Raw genomic sequence first — 17,827 nt, 5'->3', positions numbered from 1 at the left:
ATTAAGGGGGCTATGACAATTTACACCAACTGAGGATCTCTCCCTACATGACTGATATGACTTTTACCATCAGGATGTACGCTACAACAGGAAGGGTGGTTAGCTTGGGAGGGTGGGGTGGACACCAGTTCCTCCTGCCTTTGATTAAGGTAGCATTTGGAATCTGGGGCCAAATCCACAGTTGGTGTAAATCAGCCAACAGTCAAGTGACATTGACTTACACCGGGGGTGGGGAGCAAATCTGGTCCATTAATTCCAATGCAGCTAGGCTGATTTACGCTGGGTGGGGGGTGGAACCTGGCCATCTTTTTTTGTGTACAGTCGCATGAAGAAACAAACATCCTCCGGCTGACAGGGGCCAAGTGCCATGTGACGGTTGCCACGGTAACAGAAAGCTTTCTGACAGGGTCTGTCTCTGGGTGATGCAATCCAGTGCTGGGGGTTTTGTGCTGCAATAGCAATGCCTTTGTGGCATACAGTGATTGCAAGGAGGGAGGCATTTCTCTGTCAGCCCCCCTCGGCAGCCATCCGAGCTCTTTGTTGTGGTGTTGTCATGTTATTGCGTGTCCCTTTAAAATTGTGCCCTCCTCCAACCTTTCAAAGGCAAAGCAATAACAGGCAAGGTGACAGAATAACTCAGACGGGAAGGTCGCTTGATTCTAGAGAGGTTGAGTGGGGATGGGGCGGGTCGGTGAGGAGAGAGGAGACGGTGGCGGGGGATAAGCCGCAGCTTCACAGTATCCGTATTGCAGCATTGCTCGTGGACCACAACCACAGAACAACACCAGGCCCTGCCTCAGCTTCCAGTCTAAGGAAGCAGCTACATGCAAGCGGATTTGGCTCCCTGGAAAACCCAGGCATCTCGGCCTCCTTGTTGCACTCAGCCAAATGCCACTTGGGACATTTTTTTTTAACCTTTCTTCCAAAATTGCCTATGGAACACCCCCCCCCCACACACACACACTCCTTTGCCACTGGCAAAAGGGAAAACAAAACAAAGCCGAGCCAGGCTTTGGGGGAGGATGGTGTAGGTTGATTTGTTTTGTATTTTGGTTTTACGCTGCAAAAACCAAACCAATCCGAGTGAAACAACAATAAAGGGGTTTTGGGGGGAGGCGGGGGGGAGGACACCAGTTTTCCCTCAGTGTTTTATGGGAAATTTCCCCCCGTGGCTAGTTGCACTGGGACCAGAGGAGCTGGGGCAATGGGATCCATGACCCAGTGGCAACGAGGGATGCGCGGGGGGAAGGCGTTTCGCAGGGCAAGATCCCTGGAGGATCCAAACTCTATGGTTGAGACACTAGGGCCCATTTCTCCTCTGTGGTTCATCGCAAACCTAGAACGCCGCGGAGGGGGAAGGTTTTACTTCCGGGAAGATGGCGGCCTCCCTGCAGAAGCCGGACATGTGGTTGCGGGGAAGGAGTCCGCTGTAACCGTGAGTGGCTGCATGTGGGGAGCCGAGGGGGGCGGAGACCTCGCGGGGGATCGGGGGGCCCTGGAGAGCTGAAGGGGGCTGGAGAGATGAAGGTGGGGGGCTGGATGAGGATTGGGGGGGGCTGGAGAACTGAGGGTGGGGGGCTGGAGAGATGAAGGGGGCTGGAGAGATGAAGGTGGGGGGCTGGAGAACTGAGGGTGGGGGGGCTGGAGAGTTGAAGGGGGCTGGAGAGATGAAGGTGGGGGGCTGGATGAGGATTGGGGGGTTGGCTGGGGGGTTGGAGAGATGAAGGTGTGGGGCTGGATGGGGATTGTGGGGGCTGGAGAACTGAGGGGGGGGCTGGCTGGGGGGCTGGAGAGATGAAGGTGCGGGGCTGGATGGGGATTGGTGGGGGGCTGGATGTGGAGCTGGGGGGCTAGATGGGCATTGGTGGGGGGGCTGGATGGGGAGCTGGAGAGATGAAGGTCGGGGGCTGGATGGGAATTGGGGGAGCTGAAGGGGGCGGGATGGGGAGCTGAAGAGCTGAGGGTGGGCGGCTGGGTGGTGATCTCGGGGGTGGGGGGTTGGATGGGAATCCGGGGGCGGCTGGGGAGCTGCCATCCTTGGGGATGGAGAGCTGGTGGGTGTATATAGGGAGCTGGAGGGAGGGGGATGAGGAGGGGATTCAAAGGGTTGGGTGCTTTTACCTGGCTCCCCATGTCCTGCTTTCCCTGGACTTGATCTCCCATTCAGAATAGGACAGATCAGTTTTGCTGGGCTGTGGCCAACTGTTCACATGGGATGGGGGACACTGGGTGGGACAGGTGTTTCCCTTCTGGTTTCTTGCAAAGAACCCATTACAAAGGAGGTCAGTGTCTTTGTCCCCATTTTACAGGTGGGGAAACTGAGGTACAGAGAGGTGAAATGACTTGCCCAAGGTCACACAGTAGGCCAGTGGCAGAACTAGGAATAGAGCCCAGATTTCCTGAGTGCCGGTCCCGTAGGCCACACTGCCCTGGGCAGTGGGCGCTGCTCAGCGCAAATGGTCATTTCAGCACATGTAATTATGCGCCATCTTCCTATAATAGACTGATGCACAGGGAGGCCTGGAAGCTGCAGGGTTCAAGTAGCATCAAGCTTTAGAATAGCAACCTGAGTCCATCATGAATGACTCTCCCAAGAACAAGTCTGTGGGGATGAAGTTTGCGGAGCAGCAGTTACAGAGGCACGGCTGGAAACAAGGTACGGGCTTGATGCATCCAAAAATCAGGTGCACAAAATAATGGTTGGTCTGGAGGAGGTGGATCAGGAGCTCCTTTGCTTCCTGTCTCCCAACACAAGGACCGGGGACACTCAATACAACTGAAACGTGGCACGTTCAAAACTGACACATGCAAATAACTTGTTCTTACAACGTGCCATTGGACTGCAGAACTCCTTGCCACAAGATGTCATCGAGGCCCAGATTCAATGAGGGATTGAGTGTGTATGTAGACAATAAGAATGGCCAAAATTATAATAAGTCAATGATATAATTTTTTGAAGGGATATTAAACCTCATGCTTCAGAGTTTAAGACAATCCCTGATTTATGAGGGTCAGGAGGAAACCTTGCCCAGGAACAGGTTATCCCAAAAGTGCAGGATTTCTTGCACTCTCCTCTGAAGCACCTGATGCTGGCCACTGTTGGGCATAGAAAACTGGGTTTGAAGGATCTCAGTGCTGATCCAATCTGTTGATTCTTGTACTCACAATATTGTGTCTCTTGACTGCACTGGGTTTTCCTTTTCTTTTCAAGGGGCCTGTTGGAGCTTTGTCCCCTTCTAGTGCCTGAACCATGTAAGAGATTTATGGTTCTGCTGCTGGTTAGTCTTTCAGCTTAAGAAGCTGGAGCTTGTGTTTTTGGATCAAGAGGTTGTGGGTTTGATCCCCACCTACGACCCCTCCAGGAGCCATTAACGTGAGGGAAGTCCTGCATTTATCTTGCTGTGCTCTCTCTAGGCAAAGGGCTGGGGAAGCGAGAGAATGGCATCTCTGAAGCCATCAAGGTGAAAGTGAAATGCGACACAGCTGGGGTAAGGAAGACCTGGTCTATACAAGCAAAACTGACCGTCAGTACACCTAGGCTGTATAATGCAGCGTCCCCTTCGCCTTATACATAGGAGGAGTGCTCTGGGGCTGGACGACTCAGGGGACTGCGAACAGGCTGTGGCGCCCCGAGTTGCTGATTTAGATCCTGCCCATTTACCACCTGGCTGCTCTTTGGGCCTGTATGGAATGAGGTTGATGGGTCTCAGCTCAATTCCTAGTGGGGCAGGGCTGTTGAAATTGTGGGCTTGTCTTATTTTTCTCCCCTTCAAGACTTCTTTTGGTGTGCGTGGGGGAGATTGAGGATGATGAAGGCCTCCTTTATTTGTACCTTTCAAAGGCTCTCTTTGCCAGACCTGATGCCGCTCCATCAGCGCTGCTTCTGGATTGGCAAAAGAGAATCAGCTGCTCCTTCTCTCTGCTGCCTCCCCACCCAGAGCGGATACCGCTCCCCCAGCCCCTGCTAGGCCAGCAGATGAGGTTGGCTTTAAACTCGCTTCCCCCTGGGCTGAGCTGTCCCACCCCATTGCCAGCCCAAGGCCCTCCCTTACACACGCATACGCTGCAAGATCCTTGAGTGTCCCACACTTGCAAAAGCTCTTTGCTTTATAAATAAAGGAGGACCTAGAGCCTGACTGGGTTGAGAAGGATCCCGGCAGCCATGAGCGGCCCTGTTGGATCAGCAGATCCTGATGGGGAGCAAGGCAGGTTTTTTAACCCTTTCTTTTCCAAACCAGGTGGGTCACGACCCAGCAGAGCAGTTCACTTTCCATTGGTGGGATCACCTCTTCAACAAGTCAGCTGCGAACATCTCAGTGGAGGCTGGGCAGGTAAAGGGGGAGATTAGAGGTTGGGGGGATCAGGGAGGCCTGGACATCTAGATCTAAGCGCTAAGAGCAAGATGGGATTGATAAAGAGCGGCCAACGCCAGGCTACAGATGTGGCTGTACAGGAGACGCCCTCCCAGAACAAAGCCGAGCCCTGCTCACTTCTCCAAAAGCGCTTTGGGTGTTTTCCCTGGCCAAAGCTGCAATGAATAGAGCTCCTGGAACTCGCTGCTCAGTGTGTCTCTCCCTCTGTGCCCAGTCCTCTGATGCTAGGTGTCTGTTACAGCCCCTGCTACAGGGCTTGGCTCCTTACCTAAATCTCTAACGACTCACGATTTTCGCTTGGGAGATCCCTGGTTCAATACTGGTGGTGACTGTCACATAAGTTCTTAAGGACCATGTGTCATGGGCCCGATCTGACGAGATGCTGGGCTTTACAAAGGAGGATCAGTATAGTCATCCCCTTTTTAAGGATGGGGAAACTGAGGCACAGAGCGGTGCTGTGACTTGCCCAGGGTCACAGTGCCAGAGCTGGGAGTGTAGAACCCAGGAGTCCGGAGGCTCCACCTGTATCTTAACCACAAGACCATCCTTGGACCAGTGATCAGGAAAAACATTATGGTTGATTATTTCTTTCCTTTCTGCTCCTGGTCCAAGGGTCTCATGTGGAAAGGTGCTGGGCTGGGTGGCAGGACACCGGCTTTCTCTTTTTGCTGCAGCCATTGATTTGCTGTGCTGGCTCGGGCGTGGTGTTCTCCCTCTGGGAAACAGAGGCGTGCAATCTCTAAAACAGAGCCAATGTTACCGAGCCATCTTGGCAAAGTGAGTTGAGATTGATCACTCTCCTTTGCCGTGATGCTAGCAGAAAAACTCCAGAACTGTTAGGCAGCCAGTGTCCATCTTACTGATCGGTACTGTCTTATCGTCTGCTTGCTCTACCCTCCCCCCCATCCCCATTCTGAGTGTATCCACCGGTTAGATTGGAAGCTCTTTGGGACAGAGACTGTTCCTTTGTTCTGTGTTTGTACAGCGCCTAGCACCATGGGGCCCTGGGCCAGGGCTCCTAGGCACTACTGTAATACAGATACGAATACAAACATCTGTCAGGAAACGTCTGGTTATTACATAGTCCTGCCGTGAGTGCAGGGGACGGGACTAGATGACCTCTTGAGGTCCTGTCCAGTCCTACACTTCTACAATTAACAGTATGTAAGTGTGAAATATGGAGCATGTAATTAAACTAACTACCGGCCTGGCTGATCACACGATGCCTGTTTAAATCTCCCAGGATGGCGTCCAAATGAAAAAGCTCTCTGAGCAGGACGGGGAGATCAGCAACAAGAAGCCCCGCAAAGCACCCAGTCCCAGGAGCATGCTGTACGGCCGCTTTGTGAAGGTAACAGGGCACGCGGGTCGGTGTTCGGGATTCCCCTTCGCTGCAGACAGGCTGCTGTGCTGTCGGCTATCACGTCTTGCATTTCTGTGGCGCCTTCTATCCTGAAAGATCCCACAGCTTCACACATGCTTCAGCCACTGCTGAACTGCAGCCACCTTTGGAGTGAAACAAGTCACTTGTTTGGCAGCGCATAGTGACGCTGCGCAGGCATTGCCCACCCCGTGTTGAAATGCAGCCCCCTCTGGGGTGGAACGCAGTAGCTGGACAGCGTACGAGGATGCAGCATAGGGTTTGCTCACTGAGCTCTGAAATGCAGCTGCCTCTGGGGTAAAACAGGGCAGAAGCCTGACCGCGTACAGCAACAGCGCGCAGGGATCATGCTCCCCATGCTGAAATGCAGCTGCCTCTGGGGTAAAACAGGGCAGAAGTCTGACCGCTGTGCGCACGGTTGCTGTATGCGGTTTTGACACCTGCCCTGCAACACTGTAGTAGTTAGGGGCAGTAAGAGGAATACTATATCCAACTGAAGCTGCGTGGAGGGGAATGTGGCCTAGATACTGGGGCTAATCACACACAGCCCATATATAGAGCGCAACCTCCTCACACCCCTGTGCTTGCCCCGCAAGAGAGGGTAGTGGAGTATTTCATAGATTCCCAGGCCAGAAGGGACCACTGTGATTGTCTAGTCTGCCCTCCTGGATAACCCAGGCCAGAGGACTGCCCCAAAGTCATTGCTAGGGCAGATCTTTTGGAATAACATCCCATCTTGATTTAAAAACTGCCAGCGATGGAGAATCTACCACGCCTCTTGGTAAATCATCCCAGTGGTTAATGACTCTCTCTGTTCAAAAGGTACACCTTATTTCCAGTCTGAGCTTGCCTAGCTTCAGCTTCCAGCTGTTGGCTCATTTTAGAGCTTCCTCTACTAGATGGAAGAGCCCACAATTAAGTGTTTGTTCCCCATGTAGATACGTATAGTCTGTGATCAAGTCACCCCTTACCCTTCTCTCTGTTAAGCTAAATAGGTAGACTCAAGCAGCTCAATCGCTATATGGGACATTTTCTAATCCTTTAATCATTCTTGCGGCTCTTCTCTGAACCCTCTCCAATTTCTCATCCTCCTCCTTGAATTGTGCATAGATGTGGGGATGGAGAAACTGAGGCCCAGAAAGAGACCGTCACTTGTCCAAGGCTCCCCAGAGAGGCAGAGCTGGGGATAGAACCCCGGAGTCCTGACTTTCAGTCTAATCTGCAACGCTGCCTCTCTGGACTAACGTAGTCCCTGCTCCCCCACCCGCTTTCCCTACACCTGCAGCCCGGCCTGTGGGCTGGTGGGTGTATCTCCAGCACACTGATTTCTGACTGCACCTGTCTCCGTCCCAGGCAGCCACGCTGACGGCAGGAGGGGAGGAGCCAACGAAGCAGGTTGCCACCTCTGAGAGGAGCGAGGACGAGGAGGAGAAATTGGACCTGTCTAGTGCTAGGAAGTAAGTGCCCAGCCGGGTGTGGGGGTAGTGAGAGGCTGTTCTGAGCTGCTGGGCTGGGCCACCAGCCACGGGACACACCTCTGCTCAGAGGGCCAGATCCTGTGAGAACAGACTGTACTCCAAGGAGGTGGGGGAGGGGCAGTCCTACTCTGTGATCTGATTCTGCAGTAGTCCCTGTGACTGCTGTATCATCCCATGGCTAGTTGATCTCCATTGTCTCAGAGCTGTCGTTCCCCCCCCCCCGCATCTGTCCCCAGCAGTGCAGGAGGAATCCTTGTGCCGCATGCAAGATCCCTGATAGGTCTTCACCCCCACCCCGACTTGCTGGACAGCTCAGGGTTTGCTCGGGGAGTGAACCCTTTCTCCAGGGGAGCGGTGGACTTGGCTTCTCGGTGGCACACTAGGAGCGAAATGGCCAGTTCTCCTCTCCTTGCTGGGACTTGCAAACACTGTGAGGCATAGATGGGCAGCTGTCTCTTTCTGCCTAGTGCCCCCTGCGGTAGGGGCGGGGTAGGACACGAGTGTGAGCCCATGGGCCCGCTGAATAGAACAGCACTGGGGGGCGTGCCCTGTTTACTCCCACCCCAGCTCCGGTGCTGGCTGAAGTGGGACAGCCTTCCCCACTCGCCAGCCAGCCTCTGACTAATTCATTCAGTCCTGGGGACACCTGGAAAACTGGAAACGCCTGGTTTCCGCTGGTGGGATCTCTCCCCTGCTGTTGCCTTACACCTTGGAGAGAGCTCGGCTTACAGAAACACTAGCAGTTAGCACCCGATGGGTCCCTGCAGGAAGCTGTCTTGTCTCTTTCCCCCAGGCTGACGGATGAGGAGCTGGTCCGAGCCTGTGGCGGCCGCACTGCGCACAAGTAAGTGGGCGGAATGACATGGCTAGTGCCGGCTCGGAACGCCACCTCCTCCCCCAATTGCACCAGGATCCCTTCCAGCCCCGGTGCCTTCTATTTATCCAGCATGGTGGGAGTTCCACTAAATGACCGGCCTTTCCCGCGGCTCAGGTGGACTTTTAAGGCTCCTAGACTGTAGCGTCCTGGGCTGGGGGACTATCCAGAGCAGGCGGAGCTGGGGGGCTGGTTCTGTTTGATTCCACATCTCAGGAACCCATCCCCGCCTCTGAGTGCGGTGGGACTGTGGGGCTGGAGCTCAGACCCTGTGCTCTGTCCCCTGGTGGCACGCTGCCCCAGCTCCCTGCTAATGAGGAAGCCTGTTCTAACCCCTCCGACACTTGGCCCCAGCACCCATCATTGATCAGAGTAAGTTTGTCCCCCAGCTCCTGCTGCTTCTGTTGAGCACCGCCAGGCTGCCCCTCCAGTCCCGAAGCTGGAGACAGCCTACCCCCGCTCCAGGCATAGCCCTGTCTCCAGAACTGGTCCTCACTCCTGCTTTGCTAGCCTGACCCGTGAGTTGGAGGAGGGGGATAACTGGAGTCCACTTCAGGCCCAAGGAAGGGGGGGGTGTGGCTCATGCACCCCCTTGTGGCTGCCACAAGCACTAGGAAACTGGCTAGTCCCCAGCATCCTAAGACACCAGCCAGTATCCAGCTGCGTCTGTCGGATGCAACTGTATTGGAAGCAGGGAGGAGACATTGCAGGGGTGACTTATGAGAGGGTGGTCGCAGGTCTCCCTGGCCTAGGCACGATCTCTTCTCAGGCTGTCGTTAACCTGCCCTGTCTGGTGTGTTCTTCCCAGGGGAGCCCGTCACGGTCTGACCATGAGTGCCAAGCTGGCCCGGCTCGAGGCGCAAGAGCGAGCCTTCCTGGCTAACGACAGCCAGGAGGAGGGGAGAGGCGACGCCCCACAGCATCAGCAGGAGGTAGTGGCGGGTGCCTCGGCCCTGGGAAGCAGCAAACCGGCTGAGAGGCGGCAGAAAGCCAAGAAGAAAAAGCGGAAGAGATCCAAAGAGAGGGGGGGCTGGGCCAAGGTGCATGGGAGGCCAGAACCAGGGCAGGAGGAGGAGGGGAGGCGGGCCAGGAAAAAGAAAAAGAAAGAGAAGGAGGAGGTGACGGAGGGTTTGGAGAGCGAGTTGCCGGACTCAAGGGAGCAGCTGATGGCGGCAGAAAGGGCCAAAAAGAAGAAAAAGAAGGGAAAGGTGCAGTGAACGAGGGCTCATCCTGTTTGAGGGGGGTGCTACCCTCAGGGCTGCTCTGGACCCGCCGCACAGAGGCCCTTCCTGCTGCGGGGCCTCTTCCCAGTCACTCCGCAGCCGCTCTCTAGCTCACTTTCCCCACCATGGTTTGGCTGCAGGGTTAACGGGCCGGCCCTCTTACCCAAGGGGGCCGCTCTGCGCACAAGTACATGGGTGGAAAGACATGGCTAGTGTCCCGACTGCTTGAAAAGAGCCACTGTGTTTACAGCCGGGGTGGGATTTTTCTCCTCCAGGATCTAACCCTGAGGATGCCCCTGGTGCTGCTGGAGCTCAGCTGGAAGCAGATGCTCTTAGGACTTGTCCACACGGCAGGTTATTGCGTGAGGCACTTTCAGTGCATTGCAGCAGCTTCACACCCGGGCTTGCCACACAATAACCTGCTGTGTAGACAAACCCTTTGACCCCGGACAAGGCGGAGCCAAGAGGAGACTAAACATACCACTCACAGCACTGATCACAGCTCTGCCTTGCAAGGGAATCAGCTGATCACACCACTGGGGAATAACTCAATTCTCCAGCTTTTGTGTCATTAGAAATCCCATTTCTGGCTGTTGCTTCCCATCAGAGGTTGAAGCATCAGGAGGTGTGGTGGGAGTTTTGCCACGGACTTCACGGGGCCAGGGTTTCGCCCACTGTATGTTTGCAGCATGGGGCAGTTGCATAAGAATGGATGGGAAGAGAGGGAAGGAAAGGCCAATTCAGAGAGATTTTTAGTGTCAATAAATTTTTATTGCAGAGAAAAAACAAGGTGGATTTTTTACACACATCAGAAGCGGCTACAGCTGTAAAGCCCGTGGAACGCAGGCCCTTCCGTGTGTAGCTCCGCTTCTAGACCCCTGTGTAACTCCCAACAAATACAACCCCCCCTTTAATGAACTTTAACCCTTCGGTTCTGATCCAAAGCCCGTGGAAAGCCTCCCACTGACTGCAAAGGGCACTGGGTCAGACCAAGCACAATCCCCAGTGCCCATGGGCCGACCACAGCTGACTTCACATGCGCCAGGCAGAGCTATGCCAGGGACTTCCTAGCACCAAACAAGGTGCTGAGCGCCCCCAACCTGTGAGATCAGTGCATGTCAAAGGCACTTTGCAGAACCAGGCCCTGCTTTAGTAGGGGAGGGGCCTTCCGCACAGCTAGGCCCCTCCCCTACTAACCAGCAATGCCCCCCCCCGCACCTACTTGATTCAGTCAAATACTGGGCAGGACTCGTCTCTGCTTCACAATCAAATCCCCGCCTCTCATTCAGGTTTTGGATAACGCCAATCCTGCCTGGCCCCTGCTAGGGTAACTGCAGGACGCAGTCAGTCTCGGGGTACGGCGGCAGATTAAGCGAGTATTTTTGCTGCAGAGCCATTGGCACAAACCTGCCCCCCAGGAAGTGATAGCGGCCAGCAAAATGCTGCGCGGCCTTCTTGGGGGCGGTGAGAGAAATGAGCATGTCGGGCTGGATGCTGTCCGGGTTGCCTTTCTCCACGTCCCAGCCTGAAATAAACCAAGGGGGAGGTAGTTAGAGCCAAGTCATTCCCACTCCAGGCAAACTCCCTCCCATGTCTGAAGAGCTTCCCCGGCGTGAATCATAAGGGAGTTACTAGTTCCCCACTGAATATGCAAGGCTCAGTTCTCTCTCGGTGGCCCTCCAATCCCCAGTGGTGTAACAGCTCCCAGAATGTCTCTTCTGTGTATTACGGGAGCACCTAGAAACCCCAGCTGAGATCAGGGCCCCACTGTGCTAGGTGCTGCAGAAGAGTGTGGGGGAGAAAAAGTATTTACCCCTATTTTATAGCTGGGGAATCAAGGCACAGAGAGATCTGCCCACGGTCACATGGAGCTGGGACTCGAACCCACTTTTCCTGTGTCCCAGTTCAGCACAATAACCTAACGCTGACGAACAAGACGGCTGACAAAGCAAATACCAGCTGACGCAACATAAAGCCAGCTTGTGAATTCACTCACAGGGCACAAGCTGGCAAGGGTCGAGAAGGAATTCTCACTTTCCCTGCCCTACCAGCACTGCCCATCGACCAAGTGTATTACTGGGGTAGAGACAATAACCTTCCCCAGAAGCCTCAGGCACTGGCCACAGCTGAGGACTGGGATTTGGGTGGCCCAGTGAGTTTAAATCGATAGTACAAATCTTCACAGCAGAAGCCTGGGATAACCCAGCAGGTCTGTTGCTGTCCCAACCACTGACATCGCTGCAAAGCTCAGCATGTCCCCAGGACCTTAGAGGCCCACTAGGAACATAACCATGCTGATGCAGCCAATGTGATCAAGAGAGAAAAGTGAATGGATGCCAAAGAGCTTGGACAGCGCCGGGGTGGGACGGAACGAACCGGAGGGGATGTCGATGCTGGCGATGGGTACGGTGACTTGCTCCAAGGTCCTGAGGATGCTGCCGAAAGGTTCCCGCACAGCTCCCTTGAAACTGAACCCGAAAATAGCATCCACCACCAAGCCATACAGCTCATCAATCAGCATGGCCTGCCAGCAAACGGGGGTCAGGAGATTATAACAGCAGGATCCCACGCACCCATCCCGGCACATACACAGTACAGGGTACATCTAGGCCAAGAATATCCTCAAGTTCCAGCATCTCCAGCTGGGCCAGATCCTGGTCTCAGACCGGCATAAATCTGGAGTAACTCCATGGATTTACATGGGTGGCCGAGCTCAAACCAGGTAAATCTGGGGTGACAAGCTAAATACAAAGGGCCTTATTCTAACCTCAAACGTGTGTAAAGCAGGAGTCGCTCCAGTGAAGTTAGACTGGTGTATGGGAGAGGAGGATCAAGCCCTGTATCTTTGTAGGAGGAGAACACGGCTACACGAGTCTATGCGCACTGACTTCAGTGGAGTGACTCCTGATTTACACCAGCATAACAGAGCAGACTATGGCACAGTCACTTACAAACACCCTCCCTGTTCTCCAGATAATTCGGTAGCAGCACCAGGCACGTTTGTCACCTAATGCAGGGGATGCCCAGACGCTGCGGTGATAAGCACCACAGAGATGCCCATAAACAAGCAATAAACCCACGTTGCTCGTTTCCACTTTAATTGGATTTATTGGTACTGCAGTGGCACCTGAGGGCCCTGTCATGGAGCAGCTCCCCAGCGTGCTAGGTGCTGTACAAACCCAGGACAAAACAACGCTCCATCCTGTAGCCTTTCCCCTTTGATACCTCGCTTCCCCTTCTTCCTTGAGATCCCAAAGCACTTGGTGAATATTAATGGTTAAACCTCGCCACAGGAAGTCAGACTAGGCCATCACAATAGTCCCTTCGGAATCTAACCGGGACGAGGAAAGAACTCTTGGTCTGCGTCTGGCACGTGAGCCTCTCGCCCCTATTTTGTGCGGTGAGATATATACAACCGAAGCCGTGAAATGTACCAAGACAGCACAAAAGTAACAATGCTGGATATTCTAGGTCTACCGGCTACGGTGACGCGCCCTACCTCCGATGGGAACTCCGAGAGTAAGGGAATGTCCATCTTCTGGCACTGAGTCGTCAACCCTTCAAACAGAGCTTTACCAGGCCGCTTGGGGTAATACACAGTCGGCTCGTAGCCCTGCAGGGACAGAACAATTCCGAGCGATGTTCCAATATGGTCACCAGGCAGTCCCAGCATAGACCCACAGCTAGCGTCACCTGCCTGGGGCTTGCAAGTACCAGGTCAAACAAACACTACACACTTCAGCCTCCTCTCTGTCCCTATGGTTCCCCTAAGCACCTCCTCCCTCCCAGTTCCCTAGTTCCTTCTCCCGTCCAGAGCTACTCCCTTGTGCCCAGGGCCGAGGAAAACAGCTGCACCTGCCACAGCTCGTCGGCAGAGCTTCACCCAGGGCTGGTCACTGAAAAATCCGTATGTGAGGAAGGGAGGCTGGGCCGTCCCAAAGGAACGGGCCCCCTGTGGAGCATCTCAGCCCAAGAGCTAAGATCTTGTTTGTCAAGATTGTTTCTTGACTTTAGCAAAGCTTTTGACACGGTCTCCCACAGTATTCTTGTCAGCAAGTTAAGGAAGTATGGGCTGGATGAATGCACTACAAGGTGGGTAGAAAGCTGGCTAGATTGTCGGGCTCAACGGGTAGTGATCAATGGCTCCATGTCTAGTTGGCAGCCGGTATCAAGTGGAGTGCCCCAAGGGTCGGTCCTGGGGCCGGTTTTGTTCAATATCTTCATAAATGATCTGGAGGATGGTGTGGATTGCACTCTCAGCAAATTTGCGGATGATACTAAACTGGGAGGAGTGGTAGATACGCTGGAGGGGAGGGATAGGATACAGAAGGACCTAGACAAATTGGAGGATTGGGCCAAAAGAAATCTGATGAGGTTCAATAAGGATAAGTGCAGGGTCCTGCACTTAGGACGGAAGAACCCAATGCACAGCTACAGACTAGGGACCGAATGGCTAGGCAGCAGTTCTGCGGAAAAGGACCTAGGGGTGACAGTGGACGAGAAGCTGGATATGAGTCAGCAGTGTGCCCTTGTTGCCAAGAAGGCCAATGGCATTTTGGGATGTATAAGTAGGGGCATAGCGAGCAGATCGAGGGACGTGATCGTTCCCCTCTATTCGACATTGGTGAGGCCTCATCTGGAGTACTGTGTCCAGTTTTGGGCCCCACACTTCAAGAAGGATGTGGATAAATTGGAGAGAGTCCAGCGAAGGGCAACAAAAATGATTAGGGGTCTGGAACACATGAGTTATGAGGAGAGGCTGAGGGAGCTGGGATTGTTTAGCCTGCAGAAGAGAAGAATGAGGGGGGATTTGATAGCTGCTTTCAACTACCTGAAAGGGGGTTCCAAAGAGGATGGCTCTAGACTGTTCTCAATGGTAGCAGATGACAGAACGAGGAGTAATGGTCTCAAGCTGCAGTGGGGGAGGTTTAGATTGGATATTAGGAAAAACTTTTTCACTAAGAGGGTGGTGAAACACTGGAATGCGTTACCTAGGGAGGTGGTAGAATCTCCTTCCTTAGAGGTTTTTAAGGTCAGGCTTGACAAAGCCCTGGCTGGGATGATTTAACTGGGAATTGGTCCTGCTTTGAGCAGGGGGTTGGACTAGATGACCTTCTGGGGTCCCTTCCAACCCTTATATTCTATGATTCTATGATCTGAATGGACCAGGGAGGCTCCCAGGCATCGTCTGGCTCACTCCTGCGTGAGCGTATTGCTCGGCGGCTGCTGCCTTTGCTGTATCTGCTCTGGGCAGAGGGGACTTAAGCCTCCAGGGCTGGCACATTTTGCCAGCACTACTCACAAACATTTTCAGGTGCCTGGCACAGACCAAGCCGTCCCCTCCGTTATTCCCCGGGCCACAGACGATCAGCACCGTGGGCGGGCTTTGGGTGAAGGAGCTGGGCGGGTAGGCCTGTGGGGGGGGAGAAAAGAACAGGCTTTGGTTAACCAGCACAACAAGCAAATTAGCCACCTCCAAGGTATCTGCGCTGCTTGCCATCAGCCTGGCTAACAATGCATGCTGGCATGCTGCCTCCTGCTCTCTGCCTAGCTGGCGGCCTCCACCCCAGAGGTGGCTGCATTACAGTGGCGTGCATGCGCACGTGTGTGAGAAAGAGAGAGAGAGGATCCTTCTGTGTACAGTCTTGTGCTCGGGGGTGGCAGATACAACCTTATAAACCCGGGAAGCTGCTTCCCAGGGCAAACTGATCTAAGAACCTCGCTTGCAACCGTGGGTCCCCTGAAGCGATCACTTGCAGGAGCTGCAAGGGCCACGCCGCTGCCATTAGGCCCTGCACGGAGCTCCCTCCCCTCCCCAGAAGGTCATGGCTGGATCCGGTCGGGAAGGGTTCTCCGAGAGCAGGGGGACCCCAAGTGTGCAAAAGCACTAGGACCCAGTGCTCACCTTGGCAATGGCCGTTGCACAGCTCAGCCCCGCCAGCTCCATGAGTTGGTCGACGCTGAACTTGTACTCCGTGAAGAGCTCTTGATCGATGGCTTGGGCTTCCTCCTGGCTGAGAGGAGAAGCAAACGACATGAGCCGCTGAGCCCGTGCGATCGAAGGACTTGTCTTCGCTGCAGTTAGCACAGGTGCTGCCTCTCAGCAGCTGACATGAGCACCCGGCTCACACCGCCACTCGAGAGCAGCTCGTCCTCCAGTACCGTCCCGCAATTCCCCCCCACACCGCCCGAAAGGACAGGCAAGATCTCCCACCACTCACTGGGAAAGCATTAGCTCAGCTTCCTGCAGCACTAAGGAGCCCCGAAGACTTTACATCCCCCATGAGCGAGTGCAGCGCCCGCATGGGCATCGCAACGCAAGGGTAATTTTGCACTGTGGCTGCTCTCGCTTGAGCTAGGCTGACTCGAGAAGAGTCATAGATCAATCCTGATAATTCTGCAGCGAAGCCAGGCCTTAAGTTACACACTGCATAACGGCTCTAATCTCCCGATCACCACAAGTATCGTCCACCATCCCTGGCTCACTAATCTCCCGATCACCACAAGTATCGTCCACCATCCCTGGCTCACTAATCTCCCGATCACCACAAGTATCGTCCACCATCCCTGGCTCACTCGCAATCTCTCCTGTTTAACATCATGCCTATCTTCATCAAGAGCTCCACCATCAAACATCTTGACAGTGCTGGGGTGTGCCTAGGGTTTCCTGACTGGCTCTTGCTGAGATTGGAGGCCCATAGGAATAACAGAGCTGGTTGGAAATTTTCCAACAGAACATTTTTCTGTTGGGAAAAATGCTGATTCGGAGACACTGGAGCATTCTGTGGGAACGTACCAACGCTGATATTTTGGCTGGGAAGTGATCAAAGCATTTCCTTTTAACTTTACCCTTTCCACTTTTATATGAAAACGTACACATTGAATCAAATGTTTGTGGGAACACAAAATGTTTCAAGGAGGAAATATTTCAGAATATTTCATTTTGCAAAAAAAGGCCAAGATTTCTATTTGGGGTAAAAATGAAGTCTTGGCATTTCCCGTGGGATGCAAATTCCAGGTATTGACCGACTCTAATTAACAACCCCTGCGTGAACACACACATCCGTTTCCTTCACAGGACACCGGATTTGCCACACCAGATCAGAGCGCTGATTCACCGATGCTCATGGAGTATCGCATCTCCAGCCTCACCGTGTCATAATCACTGATCCAGCCATTCCGGCCACCTATCTCTGGCCCTGCCAGCCCTGACCACTCGACTATCTGGAAATCGGATCAACAGGCCCAGCATCCTGTCCCGGGCAATGGTTGAGCTTCAGAAGATGGTGGAATGCCCGTGCTAAATGCCACATGTACTGGGGTGTGCGTCGAATCCCGTCCCAACCCCGCCGAGATCCAGGTGCTGCTCCGGTTACCCGGCTGGCCAGCTTCTACATTCCCTCTCATAACAGCAATAAGTTGCTCCAGGGACCCACTGTCTCAAGGGGCATTGCCACCCCTCTCAGGTGATGAAGCCACCAAAGGTCAGAGGGACTAGTCTAGGCATTCTCTTTACCCCCGTGCTGAAGTCGGGCCACTGATCTGCAGGGAGCTTCAGTGCCTCAGGGCTGGGAGTTTGTTTTACCAAACTGTAAAAGCAAAGTCAAAGGCAATTTAAAAAGGCAGGGAGGGGGGGTTACTCAGGGCCCAGGGGGGAGGAGGGAGAGAGAATCACACTGCATAGATGCCAAGAGGGGTGTTTTCATCCTCTCGTTCTCCATATTTTTAATTAAATTTTAAGACTTTTTCTCTCCGCCGAGCAACCACCTATAGACACCCAGTCCCCCTCCCCTCAGTCCCTCATAAATGGGCTATTCCCCATCCCCAAAAGGTGCCCCAGGTCCCTGCAGAACCCCCACTACCCAACCCCCACTACCCTCCCTCCTTTCCCCATCCCCTGCTGTCCGGCCACCTCCCTCAGCTCCTCTCCTGGTGCCCTGCAGCACCCCCCTCCCCCTCCCCATTTCCCCCTGCAGCCCCCCAATTTCCCCCCTCCTCCCCCACAGCCCCCATTTCCCCCCGCAACCCCCCTTTCCCCTCCGCCCCTGCAGCCCCCTCCTCATTTCCTATCTCCTCCCAGCGTCCCCCCCCATTTCCCCCTCTCCCCCAGCCCCGCCTCTTGGCAGCCCCCCCGCAAAGGCAGGGCCAGGGGGCTACCTGAGGTACTTGAGCCCGCTGCGCCCCGGGTTCTGCATGGCGCTGCTGCTGCGCCCCCGGCCTGCGCCCCTGCCCCAGGCCCCCGCCGCCGCAGGAGGCCACCGCGGGACCGGGCAGCGCCCCCCGCCCGCCGCCGCCGCCACCAGCCGGGAGCCCGACGAGACCAGCAGGCCGAGTCCCAGCAACGCCCTGAGCCCCGACATCCAGCGGGGGGCCGCCCGGGACCAGCTCTGGCTGCAGCCGGCCAACCTCGCTCCGCCCCGGAGCGCACGGAGCAGGCGCTGCGCACAGGCGCCCCGGCGCGGGGGGTGGATCCCGGGCTGGAGCCAGGCCTCTCCTCC

General features: G+C 54.7%; 2 protein-coding genes across 2 annotated transcripts; one reads left to right on the top strand and one right to left on the bottom strand.

Annotated features, from left to right (window-relative positions):
- Positions 1–1,339: 1,339 nt before the first annotated feature.
- On the top strand, positions 1,340–10,118 carry GPATCH4 (G-patch domain containing 4). Its single transcript, XM_048827814.2, has 8 exons — positions 1,340–1,435; positions 2,503–2,656; positions 3,415–3,488; positions 4,239–4,331; positions 5,617–5,724; positions 7,108–7,211; positions 8,026–8,076; positions 8,915–10,118. Exons 2-8 carry the CDS (start codon positions 2,578–2,580, stop codon positions 9,321–9,323), a joined length of 918 nt encoding a protein of 305 aa, XP_048683771.2. The 5' UTR covers positions 1,340–1,435; positions 2,503–2,577; the 3' UTR covers positions 9,324–10,118.
- On the bottom strand, positions 10,079–17,762 carry NAXE (NAD(P)HX epimerase). Its single transcript, XM_048827815.2, has 6 exons — positions 17,487–17,762; positions 15,235–15,343; positions 14,632–14,742; positions 12,829–12,942; positions 11,706–11,853; positions 10,079–10,854 (listed from the first exon to the last, which is right to left on the bottom strand). The coding sequence occupies exons 1-6, from the start codon at positions 17,687–17,689 to the stop codon at positions 10,652–10,654; spliced, it is 888 nt and encodes a 295-aa protein (XP_048683772.2). The 5' UTR covers positions 17,690–17,762; the 3' UTR covers positions 10,079–10,651.
- Between the last annotated feature and the right edge of the window lie 65 nt (positions 17,763–17,827).

Source organism: Caretta caretta, chromosome 24 (assembly GCF_965140235.1).
Source record: "Caretta caretta isolate rCarCar2 chromosome 24, rCarCar1.hap1, whole genome shotgun sequence".
NCBI classification, from domain to species: domain Eukaryota; kingdom Metazoa; phylum Chordata; order Testudines; family Cheloniidae; genus Caretta; species Caretta caretta.
Note: the sequence above shows the minus strand (reverse complement) of the source record. Positions and strands in the feature narration are given on the sequence as shown.

What these genes read in the sequence shown, in the direction of transcription:
- GPATCH4 (XM_048827814.2), top strand. Translation starts at nt 2,578, where the DNA reads ATGAATGACTCTCCCAAGAACAAGTCTGTGGGGATGAAGTTTGCGGAG. An exon ending in GAGGCACGGCTGGAAACAAG is followed by an intron (nt 2,657 to 3,414) that starts GTACGGGCTTGA and finishes TGCTCTCTCTAG; the next exon opens with GCAAAGGGCTGGGGAAGCGA. An exon ending in GACCTGTCTAGTGCTAGGAA is followed by an intron (nt 7,212 to 8,025) that starts GTAAGTGCCCAG and finishes TCTTTCCCCCAG; the next exon opens with GCTGACGGATGAGGAGCTGG.
- NAXE (XM_048827815.2), bottom strand. Translation starts at nt 17,689, where the DNA reads ATGTCGGGGCTCAGGGCGTTGCTGGGACTCGGCCTGCTGGTCTCGTCG. An exon ending in AGCGGGCTCAAGTACCTCAG is followed by an intron (nt 15,344 to 17,486) that starts GTAGCCCCCTGG and finishes TTCTCCTCTCAG; the next exon opens with CCAGGAGGAAGCCCAAGCCA. An exon ending in CCAGGCACCTGAAAATGTTT is followed by an intron (nt 12,943 to 14,631) that starts GTGAGTAGTGCT and finishes CTGTCCCTGCAG; the next exon opens with GGCTACGAGCCGACTGTGTA.